Below are 21,469 nucleotides of genomic sequence, written 5' to 3'. Positions count from 1 at the left end.
GAGTTATCATACCTAATTGATGTTTACTGAATTCAAAGGCATCTTCAGTAGCAAACAGGGTTCTGGGGAAGCGAATGAATATTTTGGTTCTAGAAGCAAAAAGAAACATAATTATTGACTGGCCAGCTGCCACCCATGATAGGAGAAGCTGCCCCCGCACCCAATCAGAACTTTATGTGTGTGTGTAGGAGGATGGGTGGCTATCTGCAGATGTGCTTACAGTACGGTAGAGGGGAGACAGTAAGTTAGAGTAAGTCCTAAATCCAGTCCAGCGGCCTCTTTATAAGAGCTAGGATGTAGGACGCAAGCAAGCAGGAGTGATGCTACCAGCCAAGGAAGGCCAGGAGCATCAGGAGTTGGCTGACAACTTTCAGGCGGAGCCTGGCCTGCCTATGCCTTTATCCTGGACCCTGGGCTGTGAGAAAATGCATTACCGCTGCTATAGTTTATTACATAGCCCCACAGAGCAAATCTGCCGCGCGACCCAAAGTTGCTTGCAGTTATGCTTCTAGGTTTTCAGGAGGGGTCATAAGGGGCCTTGCCTGTGCCAACTACACAGCACCTTGTGCTGGAGACTTCCCAGAGCAGCTGCTGAGGGGGCAGCAGCGCACCATGCCCTGGGTACGGGTGGGTCTGATGCTAAGGTCCTGTTTCCCAATTGGTTCTTTTTTTCAAATTAATTTATTTATTATATGTAACTACACTGTAGCTGTCTTCAGACACTCCAGAAGAGGGAGTCAGATCTCATTATTGATGGTTGTGAGCCACCATGTGGTTGCTGGGATTTGAACTCCTGACCTTTGGAAGAGCAGTTGGTGCTTTTAACCACTGAGCCCTCTCTCCAGCCCCCCTAAATGGTTCTTGATCTATCACTAAAGAAAGCCATGGGCCAATGGTTGGGCAGAAGGAATAGGCGGGACTTCTGGGACCCTAGAAGAAAAAGAGAGATGCTAGGGAGGTGAGGAGAGTTTGCCAGGCTTCTGATGGAGTAAGGTTGACCAGACATGTGAGGTCTTGGGCAGAGTAGGGGCCTGTGGCCACTCATATAGGTCAGGGTGGTCAGGGATGTTTAGCAGGGATTAGATGTATCTTAGCAACTAAAGTTTAAGGAAGGTGGGAGGAACAGAGATAAGAATATTGTTAAGGGCATGCTTTTCCAGGTGGGACACAGTAGCACCCAGCAATTGTGTCCAAAGGCAAGTTGAAAAGGAACAACTGTGTGTGTATCTTTTATGCTTGGATTCAAGGGAAGCTGGATGAGGGAAGGCAATGATTTCCAGAGCTTAGGCAGGTAGAAAAAAGCTACATGCAACAATAGAATGGGGACAGATTCGTGGGGCCCTCTCAGGGATGAGGATGGATTAATGAAGCCGGAAGAAAGAGACCAGCTGCACAGGCTGGAGCTGACAGGTAGCTCAAGAAGCAGGGACCCCTGAAGCAGGCAGGCCCTGCTGTCTGTGAACTGGTCCTCCTGTGGCTTGAACATGAGGCGGCCGTGCCTCGTGACCCTCACAGTACAAAAAGCCATCCTGGCTAGTCCGACTGAGTTCCTCATGGGAAAGCTCTCTGCTCCGGGATACCACATCCCTACAGTGGTACCCAATGTTCTAGGATACCATTATGGGATACCAAGGAGGAAGCAAGGTGAAGTTAGCATTCTGGGTGGTGCTGTGCTCATTTGAGCAGTGAGAGATGCTAGGCCAGCACAGGCAGGGTCCCACCCCAGCTCCTTCTTCCCCTCTTTGTTAGGTAGGCAGAGGCTCTGCCTAACTATGGAGCCAGCCTTAGAACACCCAGCTTCTTTGGGACCACGGTTCTCATTGTAACATAATCTGCTACATTCTAACTTAGCAGGTAGAAGAACTGGCTTGCAAACTATGTCTCCAAAGAAACAGAGGTAGTATCGGGCATGCCCAACTCTAGGCCAGGCAGCCGTGTGGCCTGAGAATGAGAATTTTTAAGTTGTTGTTTTTGTTTTTGTTGTTGTCGTTGTTTCCAGTTCAATTGAGCAGATCTCCGTGAGAACTTTGTAGATGACAACACTGTACCTCCGTGTCAAGGGCGGGACACACCAGCTCCATGTGGATTGGCGCATGAGTTCTGACAGTGTGGGGCTGGTTTCCCAGCCACTTACTTTCCTAACTTGTAGTCCTGAGGTTGGTAGCCAATATACTTGATCAGCCGCTCGACGCCCTCTCCTGGAGGTCCGTGCCAGTGCGGCCAGGTGTCTGGACACAGTGACTTGTACCTACCAGGAATGGAGAAGGACATATAGAAGCCTCCAGGACTCCCTTCGTTGCCCTCCACACACCCTAGAGGCCTCCTAGACCCCCTTGAAGTGTATCAGCCATTCAAGGTACAGACACCTTAGCAACAAGTACAGGGTGAGAAAGGAGTGGCTCACACAGCAGAGCCATCGCTGCACACTGAGCCAAGTAACTCATTCTCACTCCTAGCTGTGCATCCAAGAGCTGCATCCCGAGTCCACAGAGCCCCAAGCAACATTGTTTATAATGGCCCAAAGTGGGGCAGCGCAGCCAGAAAGGCAACAGATGTGCTCAAGCATCAAGAGGAAGAGTGACATGCTTGGTTTCATGTGAGCATGTGTGCATGCATGCACCCTGGACACAAGGGTATGGGTCCACATGTGATCTTGGTCTCTGTCTCTCTATCTGTGTGTGTGTGTGTGTGTGTGTGTGTGTGTGTGTGTGTGTAGGGTAGATGCTGGGTGTCTTTCTCATTGTTCACAGAGGTGGGGGCCCTCACTGAACTCACAGTCTGCTGAGTTGAAGAGTCAAGGTAGCCTGCTGGCATGGGAATCCCATTTGACCCCTGCGTGCTGGGGTTACACGTAGGCCGTTAGGCCCGCCTAGCATTTGTGTGGGTGCATGTTGGGGGTCAGCATCTGGTCCTCACTCTTGTGCTGAAAGCACTTTCTCCCTCAGCCATCTCCTCCTCCTGGCCTCCCCCCACTCCTCTTTTTTTTTTTTTTTTTTTTTTTTTTGATATAGGGTTGGAGCTTGGTATGTAGACCAGGGTAGCTTCAAACTCACAGAGATCTGCCTGTCTCTCCCTTCTGGGTGCTGGAGTTAGAGTTGTGAATCTAACTAATCTAATCTAGTTGTTTACCCAGCTGGAAAATATTTCTTTCAGAGTAACTCTGGCTCTGGTGTTGGCTTTATGTGATCCTAATGCATCCCTTTGGGGTGCCCCGCCCCTCTAAAAGCCAGCCTCTAGCCTGGAACTCTCCCGTCTTCCATAGATTTCCCTGCACTCGGTTTCATATCCCTCCCTCCAGAAAATGAACTGCCTTAGGACAAAGAAGCATATCCTGCCTGTAGGGATGGCTCAGGAGTCACTCACAATATCAGTGTGAAGGGGACATCTGGGATGCAGTGGGGAATCAACCTAAGACATAAGATGAGGGATGGCAGATATGGCAGGTGTGTGTGTTGATGCAGTAAGCAGTGGCTGTGGCCTCCCAACGTCCATACTTGATGCCAGGTTAAGAAAACCAGATAAAGAGAGCGTTAGTGGCAGGTAGACAGCAGGCAGAGGAGGTGCAGCTGGAACCACAGGGAAAGGGCGATGGGAAATGTTCTGTGGACCCTACCATGTTTAAACTCAAAAGCAGCCTCATAATGGTCTTAGTCAGCCAACAGGGCAGCCATCTTGACTTATGAAGATGGCCACTTTACAATGCACATTGCCATTGTCTTAGAGTGGCCATGTGCTGCCCGTCCCCAAAGAAGCTGCTGTGGGTGTGGCATTAAACCTTTATAAACCCCTGACACTTTAACCCTTGTTGTGGGATAAGGGTTGAGTCACATCTGTGAGGCACGGGGAGAATTCTAACCCGGCTGGGGTTTCAAGGCTGGTGCCTCCATGACATGTCACCTCTGTGCCCACTGCCCTTCACAGCCCAGGGCAGAGGCACTGACCCTGAGGGGTCTGGATGGACAGTATGCCCCCCTCCTTGGTCTGGTCCCTCAGACTACAGGAAGCTGAGTTGGTAAGGCTTAGTGAACTCAGCAGAAGACTGGGCTCCTGGTATTGCAGGAGAACAGATGTTCTGTTCTCACTGCCTTGTGCTTCGGATCTGATCGCAGCTCCCTAGAGAATGCCACCCGATTGGCCACCCTGTCTCCCGGAGGCCAGCTTAAAGGACCGGGGCTCAACGGACTCAACTCACCTTTGCAGGAAATGCTCGTACTTGCGCCTGTAGGCGAAGCCCGCCCGCCGCACACGCAGGTGCTCCATTAGCCCCAGGTACTTGATCTGATGGCTGATGAGGAAGTCGTCAAACTTGCCTTTGGAGAAATAGAAGAGAGTGACCGGAAGTGTCCCCTCGGCTCCGTTTAAACCGAGGCTCTGGGCTGCTCCAGGTCGCGGCTAACCTGTCACTGGGCTTTGGCTGTGTTTCTTAGGTGGAAGGATTTGGTAGGGAATTCTAGTTTCTCCTGATAAACAATCCCAAGGTCTGCTGATGTGGCCGGGACTCTCAAGAAGCAAAACTTGGCTGAAGGGCTTACTGTTACCACCTCCCTAGGGAGGACATGCTCCAGGCCCTGTCACCCTGTTCTCTAGTATGTCACCTGCCTGGGTTATGGAAGAGTTTTTAGAAAGTGCCTGAGTCACAAACCCTTTGGGGAGATTGCTTACTAATGTAAGGAACCCTCCTGTCATCTGTCACTTTGATTCCTGTTACCTTGGACACCTGCCTGGCACCTCCAGGCTCTGAGCAGAGCATCCTCTGGAACATCAAAGGAGTCCTTCTCAGTAAGTCTAGCATCTAGTGTTCTTTTCTCTTGTTTTCTTCTGTGTCTACCCTGCTCCTGCACTGGAGCCGGCCCCCAGCCCTCCTTAACCTGGCTCTGCCTCCTGAGATTAAAGGTATGCCATCATGGTCAGCCTGCCTCTGTGTGTGTGTGTGTGTGTGTGTGTGTGTGTGTATACACAACCTCAAGTGTTAGTCCTCACTTTCTATCTTCCTTCAATGGGATCTCCTGTTGTTTTCTGAGGTATACTAGCACACCAAGTTAGCCCAGAAGCTAACCAGGGATTCTGTCTCTGCCTCTCACCTCTCCATAGGACCACTTGTGTTAGAAAGACAGATCATTGTATCTGGCTTTATGTTGGTTCTGGGGATTTGAACTCAGATCCTCAGGCTTGCAAGGCAAGCGCTTCACCCACTGAACTGTACCCCAACCCTATTGTTTGAGAAGGAAAAGAGCTTGTGTCCAAGGAGAAGGCTGTGGTGGGGTTGGAGTTCTTGACCACCACCCTGCTTTGCTGCTTCCCCCATCCGGGGCTCAGGGGTAGATAACTCACTGGGTTCCTTCCTCTCGTTGGGCTTGATGCAGCGGATGTAGGAAGGCTCCTTGGAGATGAGAATTTCCAGGAGGCTGCTCAGGCTGTTCTTAAACTGAGTCCCAACCTATGCAGAGAGATGACACACTGAGTATACACCCACTCTGGAGACAGAGCACAGCACAGGCGCAGCTGCCCCCATCCCCGGCCCCCATCCCCATCCCCAGGCCAGAATTCTGCCTATTAGTGTTTTGCCCACAGCCTGGAGGGTGGAGATGGCCTGTTCTGGGAAGGTCAGTTCCCAGTGCTTTGGGGCCGTCGGCTTCGAAGGCACAGTATTGTGATTAGGTTCTGCAGTGTCCTTCAAAGGCCCATGTACTGAATCCGTGGTCCCCAGTGCAGCAGCTTTTACAGCGAGTGGAGGGCTCTGACGTCATCGTCAGAGCCCACTGGTGTTGGGGTTGGTGGGTTTTTAAAGGGAGCTGTTCTTTAGGAGGGGCGTGGGCCCTTTAAAAGGTGGGGCCTCCTGGGAAGAAATGTTACTTAGCTTTGAAAGGTGTATTTCCCCCCAATCTCACCACACACCTTCTCTGCTGTGGTGCTCCCTGCCTCTCACAACCAGAGGCCACGGAGTTCTGTCTCCAAAACCAGGAACTAAATCAGCTTTTAATTTTTTTTTCCTCAAGGATTTTGTCGCAGGACAGGAAAGCTGGCTCACACATACCCAGCACATTAGGGAGCAAGGCCACCACTGGGCCCAGCCCCCTGTCCCTAGGTCCAAGTCCCTTCATTTGATGGTGTTTTTTTTTCATATCCTCTCGATCCCCCTCGACTGTAATCCCTCGAGGGCAAGGAACCCCCCATCCCCCACCCCGACACACCCAGCGCCGTTGCCTCCCAAGGAATGAGCTAATACAAAGTTTACACATGTGTTTTGTAGTTATCTGTGAGAGGAGAGAGGAGTCATTGCTGTTAACCCGGCGGCGGCTTTTGTTCCCTTGCTAAATTCACACCCTCATCCCTCCCTCACCCACCGTGGGTGGTCGCCTCCGGTTTTCAAGCTCCGCCACCAGGAAACATTCCCTCAAGATGCTATTCTTGGAGCTGCACAGCACCTGTGTGAAGAGAGGCAGTCGGAATGCTGGAGGCCATCAGGGGACAGCAGAGCCCCCCCCCCCTTCTGTGGGCACTTAAAGATACTCTCCACCACAGGGGAGTGGGAAGAGACACAAACAAATGGGGAGCCAGGGGCCGGAGCTATAGATTGTTTTCTTCATGTAGTGAGACCCTGGGTTCCACACCCAGCATTGCCCAAGAGCACAGGAGAAGGAGGTGTCCAAACGCCTGGGCCTCTTCCTTGTGTACTTGCCGAGGTGTCTAGTTTTCTGTAACGTGATTAAGCAAGAGATGTCTCCAGCCCACCTTAGTGCTGGGGAATAAGCCAACTCATGATCAATTATAAGGCCGGAGTGAGGGCATGGGGTGGGGGTGGGGGACAGAGGACACACAGCCTGGCTTCAGCCACTTGCTGGACAACTCAGAAACTGGCAGATATTGGCTCTCAGTGACATGAAGCCAAAGACTCTAGGCCTTTATATTAGCTGATCCTACTCCATCAATCTTTGAAATAATATAAGGAAAATGTACCCCCTTTTATTCTGTGTGTGTATATATATATACACACACACACACATATCTATGTATATATATATATATACAGAATAAAATATATATGTGTATATATTCTTGTATATATATACATATATAAGAATATATACACATATATATAGTCTTTTTAAAAAGACTTTATATATGTGTGTATATATACATATATATGTATATGTGTGTGTATATATATATATATACACATATATATATGAATACACTGTAGCTGTCTTCAGACACACCAGAAGAGGGCATCGGATCCCATTACAGATTGTTGTGAGCCACCATGTGGCTGCTGGGAATTGAACTCAGGACCTCTGGAAGAGCAGTCTGTGCTCTTAACGGCTGAGCCATCTCACCAGCCCTCATCCTTGTTTATAAATTGACTTGGTGTCTTGCATATGCTCAGCCCCAGCCCAGCCCCAGCCCGTGCCGCCTTCACCACCACCTTCCTCCTCTTCTAATCTCTATTTTATGTTTTTCTTTTAGATACTTTCATTAGCTAGCCAAGGCTGGCCTTCAACTCAAGATCCTCCCATTTCCCTCTCTCAAATGCTGGGGTTACAGGTGTGTGCCACCACCTCTGGAAGAAGTCCTTAATTTAATAAAATTGAGACATTAAAAAAAAAGTCCTTGTATTTAATAAAATCTCAGTCAGCTTTAAAACAGGAAATTCTGTTGGTTTTCCCAGATAGGGTCTCATGCAGTTCCTGGCTTCAAACTGATGCATAACTGAGGGTAGCTTCAAACTCTTAGCCCTCTTGCTGCGACCTCCCAGGCACTAGAGAGGATTATAGACTGCCTGTAGTCCCAGCTGAGGATATAATTCTCATGGACAAGAACGTTCCAGAAAACCCAGAGCGCCACCATAGACTTCTGCCTCACACGCGGGGTGAAGATTCAGTCTTACCTCCTTCAGGTGTCTGTAGAGCAGGTCATTGTTTTTCTCCAAAAATCCTGTTAGTTGTTTAAAAAAAAGGTCTCAATCAATGCAATTCTACACTAATAGCTAAGACACATTCTGGTGTGGTGGTTTGTATATGCTCAGCCCAGGGAGTGGTACTATAGAGAGCCTGGCCCTGCTGGAGTGGGTGTGGCCCTGTTGGAGTGGGTGTGGCCTTGTCGGAGTGGCTGTGGCCTTGGAGTAGGTGTGTCACTGTGGGTTTGGGCTTTAAGACTGGCATCCTAGCTGCCTGAAAGTCAGTCTTCTAGCAGCCTTCAGATGAAGATGTTGAACTCTCAACTCTTCCTGTACCATGCCTGCCTGGACTCTGTCATGCTCCTACCTTGATGATAATGGACTGAACCTCTGAGCCTGTAAGCCAGCCCCAATTAAATGTTGTCCTTATCAGAGTTGCTTTGGTCATGGTGTCTGCTCACAGCAGTAAAACCCTGACTAAGACACCTGGTGACATGGGGTTTCCCAGCCTTTACAATACTGAGACCAGCTGGATCCTGCCAGTGAGCTGTGAGCTAAGCAAGGGGCAACACCCAGGCCTCCACTCCCTCACACTAGAAGGACGCCCTGTCTGCAATGATACACATCAGACAGAGGCAGACATTATGGGGACACTCTCCCTCTATACCCCCAGAGAAAGCCAGATGTTCTGGGTGAACACCCTCCCTGTATAACTCTAGAGAGCCAGATACTCTAGGGACAGCTTCCCAGCTGAGAGCCAGGTCCTCAGAGGTAAACTTACAGCAGGCTGCTGTATGATGTGTGGCCTTGATTCAAAGTGATCCAGTAGCAATGGCTTGTGCCCCACAGAGACAGTGGGGGACACTGGGCCCTGGGGGGGGCACTGAGCCCCAGAAGGCAAGCTGAGACCATGTGACTTTCAGCCCCACTGACAAAGGCAAACTCTCTTGATGTCCTTTCCCTCTTGCTGGTGCTGTTCTGATTGTGTTGGTTAGCTCAGACAAGGTCCTACTGTGCACTTCTGACTGACCTGCAACTCGCTCCGTAGACCAGGCTGGCCTCGAAATACAAATGGAATCATCTCAACAGAGAGCCAATCTATTCTTTTAAGTGCTCTACACTGCTTTGCATTTAAAGAAAAAGAAAAAACAAACTTAAAATGTGTTTTGTTATTTTAAAAAGACTCTTAGTGGTGAATTTTCTGGTGCTTTGAAAGATACCCATCAATAACAAGAAAGTGTTGTGCCAGGAAACGTTTGTGAACCCCAAAAGTCCACAAAGGAGCAGATTTAGGCAAGCATTTAAAGGAGCTTATAACCTGGGGTTACAGATTTGTTGGGGAATAACGTGGCTAAGATGGAGCCTGAACCCAAAATATCTGGTCTCTCAAAAGGTCAGTTCTCAGAATTGGGGGAGATTCTGGCAAATTCTATATCTGACAAAGGTCTAATGTCCATAATATATAAAGAACTCTCATGATTCAACAATAATTTTTTTAATGGCCAAAGTATCTAAATAGGTATTTATCCAGGGAAGTTACGCAAATGACTGGCAAGTACACAAGAGTGTTTGACATCACCAGCTACCAGGAGAACCACAGGGCAGGCTGTCACACATGCCCAGAAGGCTGCTGGCAGAGCATTGTGGATGCTGGGGAAGATGAGGAGAAACTGGGACCATGGCAGTCAGGAGGCTCCTGAAAACACTAAACATGGACTTACATGGGACCCAGTCATTCCCTTCCTCATTGTCTACCCAGGAAAATAAAAGTGACCTGGTCACCCCAGCTACTCAGAAAGCTGAGGCAAGAAGATGGCAAGTTCAAAGCCGGCCTGGGCAACTCAGTGAGACTGTCCCAGAATTCTAAAACTTTTCATGCATTCATGGCCCCAGGTGCCGTCGCTGCTACTGTGTGGGAGGGGAGTGTGCAGGCTTATCAGTTTTCAACTATGGCAAGAAGGATAAGCGCCCTGAATGGTTAGTGAACTACAGGCACAGAGAAGCTTATCCAGAGAAAGGAATATTACTGGGCAATGAAGATGAATGGCAACGTGGAGGAAGCATGAAACCTTACGCTAAAGAGGGAAACCAGACCCGGACAGATCACAAGTGGGATTCTCCAGGACAGAACAGGAGCTATGAATTTAGGAAGGGCGTTAGTTCATTGCCTAGCGCTGTGTGGGAGGGGCAGAGGCTATAGGGGAGGGGCAGAGGGTTGGGGGGGCGCAAAGAGTGTGAGGGAGAGGCAGACAGTATAGGCAGGCAGTGTTCTAAAATGATGCCTGAAGCTGGGCGTGGTGGCGAACGCCTTTAATCCCAGCACTCCGGAGGCAGAGGTAGGCAGATTTCTGAGTTCGAGGCTAGCCTGGTCTACAGAGTGAGTTCCAGGACAGCCAGAGAGCTACACAGAGAAACCCTGTCTCAAAACAAAACAAAACAAAACAAAACAAAACAAAACAAAACAAAACAAAAAGACCCTTGTGTATTTGCACTGGAATTGGCTCTTCTATGGTCTTTGCGGTCCCTGTGACTTGGGCATAAAAATATCAGGAATTAATAAATAAAGACCTTTCAAGTGGCTTGCTTGAATGTGACACTAAGGAACTTTGGGGTGGCCTTGGAGGACTTACTTGGTGACCAGATGCACACCTGGACACCTGCATGGTTGTGACCCACCCTGGCCACTCACCTTTGGTGCAGTAGGTAACCTCTCCTGCGTAATGCAGGAGGCAGAATTCCAGCCAGCCGATCCTCTTCTGGCCCTTTGGACCAGCCAGCTTCCGGCTACAAGACACAAACACAGACCACCTCTGCAGCAAGCATGACCAAGAAGTCCTGGGCCATCTACACTGAAGCTGACTCCATGCGGGCTCCTAGGGAGCCTTGACCCTGACCCGCTGTCTATCAGGTCTCATAATCAGAGCCTTCCTTCACCTAAACGAGTGAGGAAGACAAGCATATGTCTGCGAGAAACATTTGGCCTTTGTTTTGTCTGGTTTAAGTAAAGTGACCTGGGCTGGGGGCTTGGCTGGGTTAGGAAGAACACCTGCTGAGCAAGCATAAAGCCCTGGATTCCCTCAACGCAGGGCCTTTGTCCTATTTTAAAATGTTGTATATATGGGTGTTTGGCCTGCGTGTATGCCTGTGTATCACATTTGGGCCTTGTGCCTGCTGAGGTCAAAAGATGGTCTTGGATACCCCAGAACTGGAGGTTGGGTATGGTGGCATAACTTTAATTCCAGTATTCAGGAGACGGGAAGGTCTTTCTGAGTCTAAGGCCACCCTGGTTCACATGAGCTTCAGGTCAGCCAAGGCTACATAGTGAGATCCTGTCTCAAAGAAGGGGAGGAGGAAGAGGAGGAAGAGGAGAAGGAGGAGAGGGAGGAGGGGGAGAGGAAGTATTAAGTATGTTGTATGAAGGTGTCTGTGTAGAGTCAACTGTTGATTGCTGTGCTGGCAGAGAGCTAAGAGCTAAGTACTGACCTGATTTTGGTATTGTCACTCTTCTCAGTCACCTGCCCCCGTATTTCACAGACTGTGTCCCTTACCTGTTGATTGGCTTAATAAAGATCGGAAGGTCAGTGGCTAAGCAGGAAAGGGAGCGCAGGAAGTGAGAGAGGGTCTCTGGGAGAAGAATGGGGTGGGGGGGGGTTGCCAGCAGGACATGGAGGTGTTCAGATGTACGGGGACTGAGAGAGAGGGAAAGAACTAGCCAAACGGTGAGCTAGGATAATACAATTAAGTTAGATGAGCTGGCTGGGAAGCAGCTGGATCTGAAGGCCTGAGCTATAATAAAAATTAGTAAGTCTCTGTGTCATTATTTAACCACTGGTGGGTCTAGATCTAGAAAATCCCACTGTAAGAAAGAGAAATAGAAGGAAGTAGAAGAGGAAGAAGGGAGGAGGAGGAGGAAGATGAGGAGGAGGAAGAGGAAGAGGAAGAGGAAGAGGAAGAAGAAGAAGAAGAAGAAGAAGAAGAAGAAGAAGAAGAAGAAGAAGAAGAAGAAGAAGAAGAAGAAGAAGAAGAAGGGCTGGTGAGATGGCTCAGTGGGTAAGAGCACCCGACTGCTCTTCCGAAGGTCCAGAGTTCAAATCCCAGCAACCACATGGTGGCTCACAACCATCCGTAATGAGATCTGACTCCCTCTTCTGGAGTGTCTGAAGACAACTACTGTGTACTTACATATAATAAATAAATAAATCTAAAAAAAAAAAAGAAGAAGAAGAAGAAGAAGAAGCAAACAGCTCAGCAGACAAAGGGGCTTGCAACTAAGCCTAATGACCAGAGTTCAATCCCTGGGACCTACCTAGTAGAAGGAGAGAACTGCCCTCCTCCCCAAGTTGTCCTCTGACCTGCACACAGTGTGGCGCATGTATCCATGGGTGTGCTCACACACAAATAAGTAAATGAACAGGTAACTTTTTAAAGGCATGTTTGTTTGGTTTCAGACCCTGGGACAAGGGACTGAGGTGCATATTGTACACACCAAAGCCGACCTGGCCTCCCAGTTCTCCCAGCATTCTTCAGTCTCTACCTGGCATACCCTGGCCTCTGCCTTCCCCCAGCAGCTCCTCCCTATATAATGCCTATATAATCTCCTCTTCTCTCTCTATACATGCACCCCTTTCTCTCTCCCTCCCCTACCCCCCCCCTTTCCCCATGGCAACTTCCCTGGCCTCCGTTCTCAGGGCCAGTGAACCCACCCACCTGAGCGCAGCTTCCTGATAAATCTGCCTTTAATATAATCTAATCTGGTGTAAATTGGCTCAGTTCACCAACATCGGGGAGTGGGGGGAAATAACCTATCAATGGTGAAACAGTTCATTTGGCAAAACATTTGAAATGCAAGCATGAGTCACGAGTTTGATTTCCAGAACCCAGGGAGTTGGAGGCAGGCTGGTCCCTGGAGCTCACTGGCCAGCTGGCCTAGCCTAAGGGACAGAGTGGGTCCCAGTGAGAGCCCACTCGTCAACGTGGGTCAGTTTGTTTCTCCAGGGTCACTTCATTTGCATATACAACTTCATCCAGTTTGTCTAACAGCTCTAATAGGGCCCTGCCCATGGTGATTTCCATGGACAGTCACAGAGCTACAGGGTAGGTCTGGAAATAACCTACTACAGAGGTTCAAATACAGGACAGATTGCTCGCCTCAGTGTGACCCACTCAGTAAGAGGTTAAGCTGAGACTGCCCTTCAAAGCCAGATTTGTTTCGTTGGTTGGTTGGTTGGTTGATGCTGGGGACTGAATTCCAGGTCTCAGGCATAGAAGCCCTTGACTACAGAGCCACGTTCCCAGTACTCAAACTCAAGTCTCTGTGCAAACCTTGGTTTATTTATGCATGCGTGCTGGTGCGTGTTCTTCTGTGTCTGTCCACGTGAGCAGTAAATGTTCTTACCTGCTGAGCCATCTCTCCAGACCTCAAAAGTATAGCCTTTTAAAGTTGGACATGGGAAGCTAGAGAGATGGCTCATCGGTTAAGAGCACTGACTGCTCTTCCAGAGGTCCTGAGTTCAATTCCCAGCAGCCACGTGGTGGCTCACAACCATCTGTAATGGGATCTGATGCCCTCTTCTGGTGTGTCTGAAGACAGCTACAGTGTACTCATATACATAAATAAATCTTTAAAAAAAATTTTTAAAAGCTGGATATGAAAATCAGATTTAGAGAAAATATTTGGAGAGTCTCCATCAAGCCATTTTGAGAACTCAGGATGGACGCCTGGGAAGACAAATATGGGGCAATTTTGATGTGGCTTTTTTTTTTTTCACCCGGCGGTTGTTGTTGCTTTTGCTTATCTCATATGTTCAATTCCTTGGTCAGCCACGAACCATTAAAAAGGTTCTGTTTGGTTTTTGACACATGGTTTAACTTCGACCATGGTCAGCAGGTTCTACATATTTGTCTGTTTTAAGGTCTTTTGAGACAGTGTCTTTCTTTCTTTGTGGCCCAGGCTGGCCTTGAACTCCCAATTCCCTGTCTCAGCCTCCCGAGCAAGCGCTGTGATGGCAAGCCTGCGTCAACTGCATCTGACTGTCCTTACTGGACCTAAACTGATCCCGTCAGTCCGATTTCTACTCACAAGGGCATGCCGACATGAGCCAGTTCTCAGGATGTTATTTTCGCATGTGACATCACAGTGCTATAGGTATGCATGCATGTGTATGGTATAATATGTAAACGTGTATGTGCTTGACACATAAAGACCTGAAGAGGACAGACACTGGTGTCCTGCTCGATCAGCTCTTACTTCTTCTTTTAGGCAGGGGCTCTCACTGAACCTGGAGCTCGGCTGGCAGCTAGCTGGGGTTAGGGACCAGGGCAACCATGCCCAGCTTCTTGGGTGGGTGCTAGGATCGGAACCTGGGGCCTCATGCTTACACAAGCGCAGGTACCCATGGAGCAACCTCTCCGGCCCCAAAGTACTCGCATTTGGACACAGGTCCGAGAAAGCACGACGTTCTCCCCACAGGACAGCCCTTCAGATAAACAAAGTACGCACGTTTGGAAGTGCGCATGCTTGCCCACTTTCTCCTCCAGCTTCTCCAGGAAACTCAAGTCCGTCGCGGGGCCGGGACGGATACACTCTTCATCCTATCAGATGGAAAGAGGACAGGCTGAACCTCACACCCGCGCATGCGCTGGCTGACCCGGGGTCTAAGTGCTTTCACCCTTCCACGAGGCCAATGGGAGGAAGGAGTGCGCCATCACGTGTGAGCCACCCCTGTGCATGCTGGGAGAACCCTTCCCTTCTGTCTTCCCCAGAGAGCCTGGAAATGCGCAGAGTCAAACCCCTTGCATCTGACCCGTCCTTTTCTGATTCCTTTCCCATCCCCCTCATCCTTTCTTTTGAGCCGGGACTTTGCTGTGTCTCCAGGTTGCCCTAAACTCCTGCTTAAGTCTTCTCAGAGCTGAGGTTATGGGTGCCAGCCAGCTCACACTCTGGCCTGTATCTTTTCATTCATTCATTCCCCTCCCCTCCCCACTCCCTTGCCTCTAGTTAGAGTCTTGCTCTGAAGCTTGGAGTCGCCTCAAACTCATAATCCTCCTGCCTCAGCTGCCTGAGCATTGGAGAGACAGGAGTGCACTGTCACACCCCAGTCTGACTCATTTTTATTTCCTCCCCAACTCTTAGTTAGTGTCTTGATATGCAGCTCAGGCTGGCCTCAAGGTCATGATTCCTGAACGCTGGGATAAGAGGCGTGCCCCACCATGCCCCGCTCTGACCACATTTTCAGACTTTCCACAGACACTCAGGGTTGCCACGGCAGCTTATTGAAACACTCCTAACCAGCCATTACGGATCGGGAACAATGCACAGGGATGTGCACAGTGTGGAGGCCTCGTGGGAAGGGAGCTGTAGAAGCAGCCGTGGGCCGCACGTCTCTCTATCCTGTGAGTTAACTTCCTCAACAACGAGTCTACTCAATTGGCCATATTCAGCATATACATCCTTACACCCACCCAACACACACACACACACACATTCATTACCCCCCCCCACACACACACTGACACACACACACACACCTCCCTCCACACACCGACACATATAAACACACACACTCATCCCCTCCCACAAACACACACCTCCCCTCACACACGCACCCCCACCCACTCACATCTCCCACACTGACACCCCCCAAATACACACACCTACTCACACCCCCACACACAAACACACACTGACATACACACCTCCCTACACACATATTGACACATATAAACACACACACACACTCATACCTCCCCCCCACACACCTCCCCACACACACTCACCCCCACCCACTCACATCTCCCACACTGACACTCCCCAAACACACACACCTAATCACACACCCACACACAAACACACACTGACACACATACTCCCCACCCACACACTCACAACCCCCAACTCACACTTTCTCACACACACTCACATACACATACTAACCCTACACACATAAACACACACTGACACACACACTCACATACCCCCACAAACACACACTAACACATATAAACACCCACACACACACAAACACACATTGACACATACTTACACACACACACATACATTGTGAGACATCCCATTCTATAGCCTAGGCTATAGAATTTACTGTGTAGCCCAGGCTGGCCTCAAACCCATGGCAATTGTTCCTCGTTGCTGGGGTTACACAGGGCTCTCCCTCTCTGCCTTTTGAGCCCTGAGCCTTCATCTGCCTGTGACAGGCACCTAGTCAATGAGGTGGGCCACTGTTTTCTCACCAGAATAGAAATGATCCCTCTGTGTCTCTCTTCCACCAAGTCACAGATGATCTTGTTGTTGAAGTATTGGACAGGCTCCCACTGAAAAGACAGAAGGGAAGGATTCTCCCAGCATGCACAGGGGCATGGAGCACATCAGCTTGACCCAGATTCTCCAAATCTTATTTTCATATCTAACCTTAAAAAAATTATACTTTGGGGGGAAGGTATGGGGGACTTTTGGGATAGCATTTGAAATGTAAATGAAGAAAATACCTAATTTTAAAATTGGAAATGATAATAAATAAATAAATAAATAAAATGACCATTAATGTAAAAAAAAAAAAAAAGAAAAGAAAATGACATGGAAAAATATTTTAAAAAAAGACTTCTGTAATGGTGAAGTTTTGTATTTTGTCAGAGGGTTTTATGATCCATTGAAATGATTATGTGATTTGTGTTTTTAATTCTATTTATGTGTTGTGCTACATGCATTGATCTATATACATCCATCTATTCTTGAATCTCCTAAATAAAAACAGCCTAATTAAAAAAAATTATACTTTGGGGGGGGGGCTGGAGAGTTGACTCAGCGTTTAGTTAACATTTACTGCTCTCACGGAGGACCCAAGGTCAGTTCCCAGCATGCACGTGTAGCTTATAACTGTGTATAACTCTGGCTCCGGAGGGAACCTGCTGCCTTTCTGGTCTTCACAGGCACCTGCAATAAGGTACCCCTCCTCCCCCAACATACACACACACACACGAAATGAAATCTTTTTTTAAAAAAAAATTATACTTTGGGGGCTGGTGAGATGGCTCAGCAGGTAAAGGGGTCTGCAGCACAAGCCTCATATCCAGAGTTTGATCCCTGTAACCCATGTAGGGGCAGGGGACTGATTCTTCAGGTGTCCTTTGTGCCCTGGATGTGTACCTACATGCAAATGCACATCATGCCATCACGCAAACACACACACACAAACACACACACACACACAGTGCTGGACTTAAACATTCTTTTTTTTTTTTTTAATTTATTTTGTTTTTTTGAGACAGGGTTTCTCTGTATAGCCCTGGCTGTCCTAGAACTCACTTTGTAGACCAGGCTGGCCTCGAACTCAGAAATCTGCCTGCTGTTGGGAGCTATTAAGACAACACAACTGTTCTGATCTCTGAATTGGGCCTCTCCCCCCCCCCCCCGAGAAGAAAAGGGGGTTAAATCGGGCCACCGACGCACTGCTCAGAGAACAACCACAGATTGTTCCAGCCCTAAGTCAGCACCGGATGTCCTAACCACAAGATGTACCCTGATACCACCAAGTTCCTGCTTCCCCGTGTAGTAGCCAAAAGAAAAATTTCTGCTGCCCCATCCCTCCTGCTGAGAAGTACTTCCCCTTTTGCGTGTGCATTTAAGCCTTGAGCCTTGCTAAATACAGTGACACCTTGATGCTAATCAGACTGTTTCCGTGTGTCAGTTCTCTTGCACTTGGTGTCCATCTCTCCCTCCCCCATTTGGTTCTTAGGAGAAGGTCCCCTCGAGACCCTCGAATAACTGGACCTGCTGGACTGGTCAGCCTGCCTCTGCCTCCTGAGTGCTGGGATTAAAGGCTTGGGCTACCACACCTGGCTGCAACATTCTTAAATGATTCTTGTAGCCAGTCTTTGCTACTTTGTGGGTGATTCTTTCTTCCACCCTTCTCCACCTTTTCCCCACCTGTTCAACCTCTAATACTAGATAAGACAGAAAAAGGGACAGGAAGAGTCCCTGAACAAAGTCAGGGTCACAAAGGAGGTGACCTACATCATCGTTAGACTACTTCCTGCTGATTAGGGGCATCGAGGTCCTTGGGACAAGTTTGATCTTTACTGTCAAGATATCTGATTTCTTGTGCTTTTTTAAAAAGACTTATTTATTTATTTTATGTATACATCAGAACACTGTAGCTGTCTTCAGACACACCAGAAGAGGGCATCAGATCCCATTACAGATGATTGTGATCCACCACGTGGTTGCTGGGAATTGAACTCAGGACCTCTGGAAGAATAGTCAGTGCTTTTAATTGATGAGTCATCTCTCCAGTCCTTGTTTTGAGCATGACTTAGCAAACTGAGACCAACGGTACCTCCTCTTGGGGCTCTAGCATTTATAAACCCTCTGAAAAGTTCCCAGAATTTCCAGTGTCACACAATCACAGAAGCTATCTGTGACTGGCAAAATCACACCCCTGCTAGAGCATGAGGCAAATCATAGTCAGCTGCTGTGGACAGTCTGAAGCAGCCCCACATCTCACACCTGGGATTAAAATGAAAACATAGTCTTATAATAATTGTATTTTTTAAAAGAAACCCAAATTCTAAAATCCTCATTATAGATACTTTCTAGATATCCCAAGTATTTTCCTAGGGAAGAACTAAAAGTCCCCAATCCAAGAAATGAGGAGGGGTCTGGGTGGAGCTAGGAGGTAGGGTGTTTTACCAGTGTGTTCAAAACCTGTGTATCCACTGCTAGCCCTGCACCCACCCCTACCCTCCCTCCCTCTCTTCCTCCTCCCACCCATCCCTCTCAGATTCTCACTCTGTCTCTGTCTCTCTGTCTCTGACTCTCTCTCTCTCTGTCTCTCTCTCTAACTTGGAGACACATCCAATGCTCACCTCAATGCCTTCAGATTCATACTCGGCCTGCTCCGCCTTCAGCGTCCTCTCTATCAGCAGTTGCTGTAGTTTCTCATTGCAGTAATTTATACAAAACTGTTCAAAACTAGAAATACAGGGGGTTTTGGTCGTATGACTCATGCAGATAGACCAAGCACAACCAAACCACTTCTTTGCGAGGACATAGATTTTATCTATAGAGCAGTCCACTAATAAATTGGAAAAATCCCATGGAAACAGGGTCAGGGCAGCGTGTGAATGGCTAGGATGCAGCCCTATGGATGAAACACTTGCCGGGAACCGTGTGTAAATTGAGGACTGCAGATCTGTAGTTCTAGGGGCAGGGAAACCAGTTGCAGACTCTAACACCAAGAGGCAAGCAGATAAACAGACAAGCAGGTAGTGCAGGCAATGCAAGCAGGCAGGTAGGCAGTGCAGGCAGGTGGTGCAGATAGGTCATGCAGGCAGGCAGTGCAGGCAGTGCAGGCAGGCAGGCAGTGCAGGCAGGTGGTACAGGCAGACAGTGCAGGTAGGCAGTGCAGGCAGTGCAGGCAGGCAGGCAGTGCAGGCAGGTGGTACAGGCAGGCAGTGCAGGTAGGCAGTGCAGGCAGTGCAGGCAGGCAGGCAGGCAGTGCAGGCAGGTGGTGCAGGCAGGCAGTGCAGGCAGGTGGTGCAGGCAGGCACACAGGGCAAACTCACCCATTTTTGTCAAAGACTTCGAAGCCATAGATGTCCAACAACCCAATCACAGTCTTTTGGGTGAAATCCTAGTTGGGGAAAATGTATGCTATTAGCTTCTAGCACTATGGCTCTCCCAAAGCATCTTCCTGTGCACTAAAAGATGCTTGCAGGTGCCTGTGGAGACCAGAAGAGGGCACTGGATCCCCTGGAGCTGGTGTTCCAGACAGCTGTGAGCTGCCTGACATAGGTGCCGCCTGCCGCCGGGAACTAAACACGGATGCTCTGTAAGAGCCGCATATGCTTTTAACCGTGAAGCCACCATTCAAACTCTTACCCAAAGGCTCTGGTGTTGAAACTCCATCCCCACAGCGAGGCTGTAAGAGATGGAAACTAAATTTGACTATGGGGTTTGGAAATGGGGCCTCTGGGGGAACCATCAGGTAGATACGACAGTCAGAGCAGAGCCCAGAGGACCTGATGCTGCTAACTTCCTACAAAGAGACCAGAGCTGCACAGACCATGATCTTTCTCTCTCGCCGTGTGATGCTCTCTTCCTGGTCATCACCATCAGAGTAGTGGGAAAGGGACTGATCTGGTTAAGTTTAATCTTTGCAATCCCTGTTGCTGTCCCTAACTTTGGGACTGAGCGACAAAGCACATGGCTCCTGACTTTTTCTTCATAGTAACTTTTGGGGCCTAAGGCTGGGCCTCAGCTGGCCCTGTCTGTGGCTTCCCTAGGCAAGCAACACCTTGCCTTCTGGTTCACTGCCTGGCTTCATATCTCTCCAGCCTCCGGTGTGCGCTTGCTCCCAACCCAACAATGAAAGTGGCCTACAAACTGCCAGGAAGTGCTTGCCCAGGTGAGAGGAGGCAGAGGCATGACCGTCTCTTCATACAGGCGCGGGTGGGCACCTCGCAGTGATGCCCTGTCTCAGTTTGTCTCCCCAAAGTTCACCTGTCAGAATCAGTATCCTCAGACTCACGTCATCGGTATTAGGAGGACAAGGTCATTAGACAGGGCCACCATGATGCAGAGGCTCACTAGCACATCCCGCCTCACTATGGGGATGTCCCCTGCCCTGTCAGGATGCTGGCGGAGACTCCACTAGATGCAGCTCTGTGCTCCCAAGTCCCCAGTGTCCAGAGCCCTGAGCTAAGTAAACTTCTACATTTTATCGGTCACCCAGCCTGTAGAGCTTGGTTATAGCAACTGAGGATGTGATTGTTATTACTAATTTAAAGATTTATTTGTGTGTGGGAGTGTGTGCGCATGTGTATGCACACACACATATCCCCCAAGTTTGGTACCCAAAGAAACCAGAAGAGATTCTCAGGGTCCCCTAGAACAGGAATTAAAGGTGATTGTGAGACACTCATTGTGGATGCTGGGAACCAAACTTGGGTCTTCTTACAAGGACAGTAGCATTCTTAACTCCTGAGCCATCTAGTTCGGCTTCTTCTCCCCCTCCTCATTTCCCTCCTCCTCCCCCCCCCCATTTTTATTTATTTCACATGCATTGGTGCTTCGCCTGCATGTCTGTGTGAGGATGTCACATCCCCTAGAACTGGAGTTACAGACAGCTGTGATCTGCCATGTGGGTGCTGGGAATTGAACCTGGGTTCTCTGGAAAAGCAGCCAGTGCTCTTAACCACTGAGCTATCTCTCCAACCCCTTCACCATTATTCTTTTTTTTTTTTTTAAGATTTATTTATTTATTATATGTAAGTAAATTGTAGCTGTCTTCAGACACTCCAGAAGAGGGCGCCAGATCTCATTACGGATGGTTGTGAGCCACCATGTGGTTGCTGGGATTTGAACTCTGGACCTTCGGAAGAGCAGTCGGGTGCTCTTACCCACTGAGCCATCTCACCAGCCCTTCACCATTATTCTTAACGGGACATAGTGGACTCTTGTGTCCGACTGGATTGAGATACTACCTCCTAGTCTGCACTCTGCACACCAGGTCCTGGAGTCATGCTGTGATTTCTAGCTTTGAATAAACTCACATCTTATCT

General features: G+C 48.9%; 1 protein-coding gene across 1 annotated transcript in view; it reads right to left on the bottom strand.

The window, feature by feature from the left end:
- Positions 1–21,469, bottom strand: part of Myo1h (myosin IH) — a 73,735-nt gene that overhangs the window by 9,054 nt on the left and 43,212 nt on the right. The window contains exons 11-21 of the mRNA XM_085837046.1: positions 19,472–19,539; positions 18,773–18,878; positions 16,142–16,222; positions 14,394–14,485; positions 10,584–10,678; positions 7,886–7,932; positions 6,345–6,425; positions 5,332–5,437; positions 4,193–4,310; positions 2,135–2,248; positions 13–89 (exon numbers count right to left, since the gene is read on the bottom strand). Coding sequence (XP_085693172.1) covers positions 13–89; positions 2,135–2,248; positions 4,193–4,310; positions 5,332–5,437; positions 6,345–6,425; positions 7,886–7,932; positions 10,584–10,678; positions 14,394–14,485; positions 16,142–16,222; positions 18,773–18,878; positions 19,472–19,539 — 985 coding nt within the window. The remainder of the gene's footprint in view (positions 1–12; positions 90–2,134; positions 2,249–4,192; positions 4,311–5,331; positions 5,438–6,344; positions 6,426–7,885; positions 7,933–10,583; positions 10,679–14,393; positions 14,486–16,141; positions 16,223–18,772; positions 18,879–19,471; positions 19,540–21,469) is intronic.

The sequence above is a fragment of the Mus caroli genome, unplaced genomic scaffold, assembly GCF_978045245.1.
Source record: "Mus caroli unplaced genomic scaffold, Mus_caroli_1 scaffold_4, whole genome shotgun sequence".
Taxonomy (NCBI): Eukaryota; Metazoa; Chordata; class Mammalia; order Rodentia; family Muridae; genus Mus; species Mus caroli.
The sequence above is the reverse complement of the archived record's forward strand: the minus strand, read 5'-3'. Positions and strand labels throughout refer to the sequence as shown.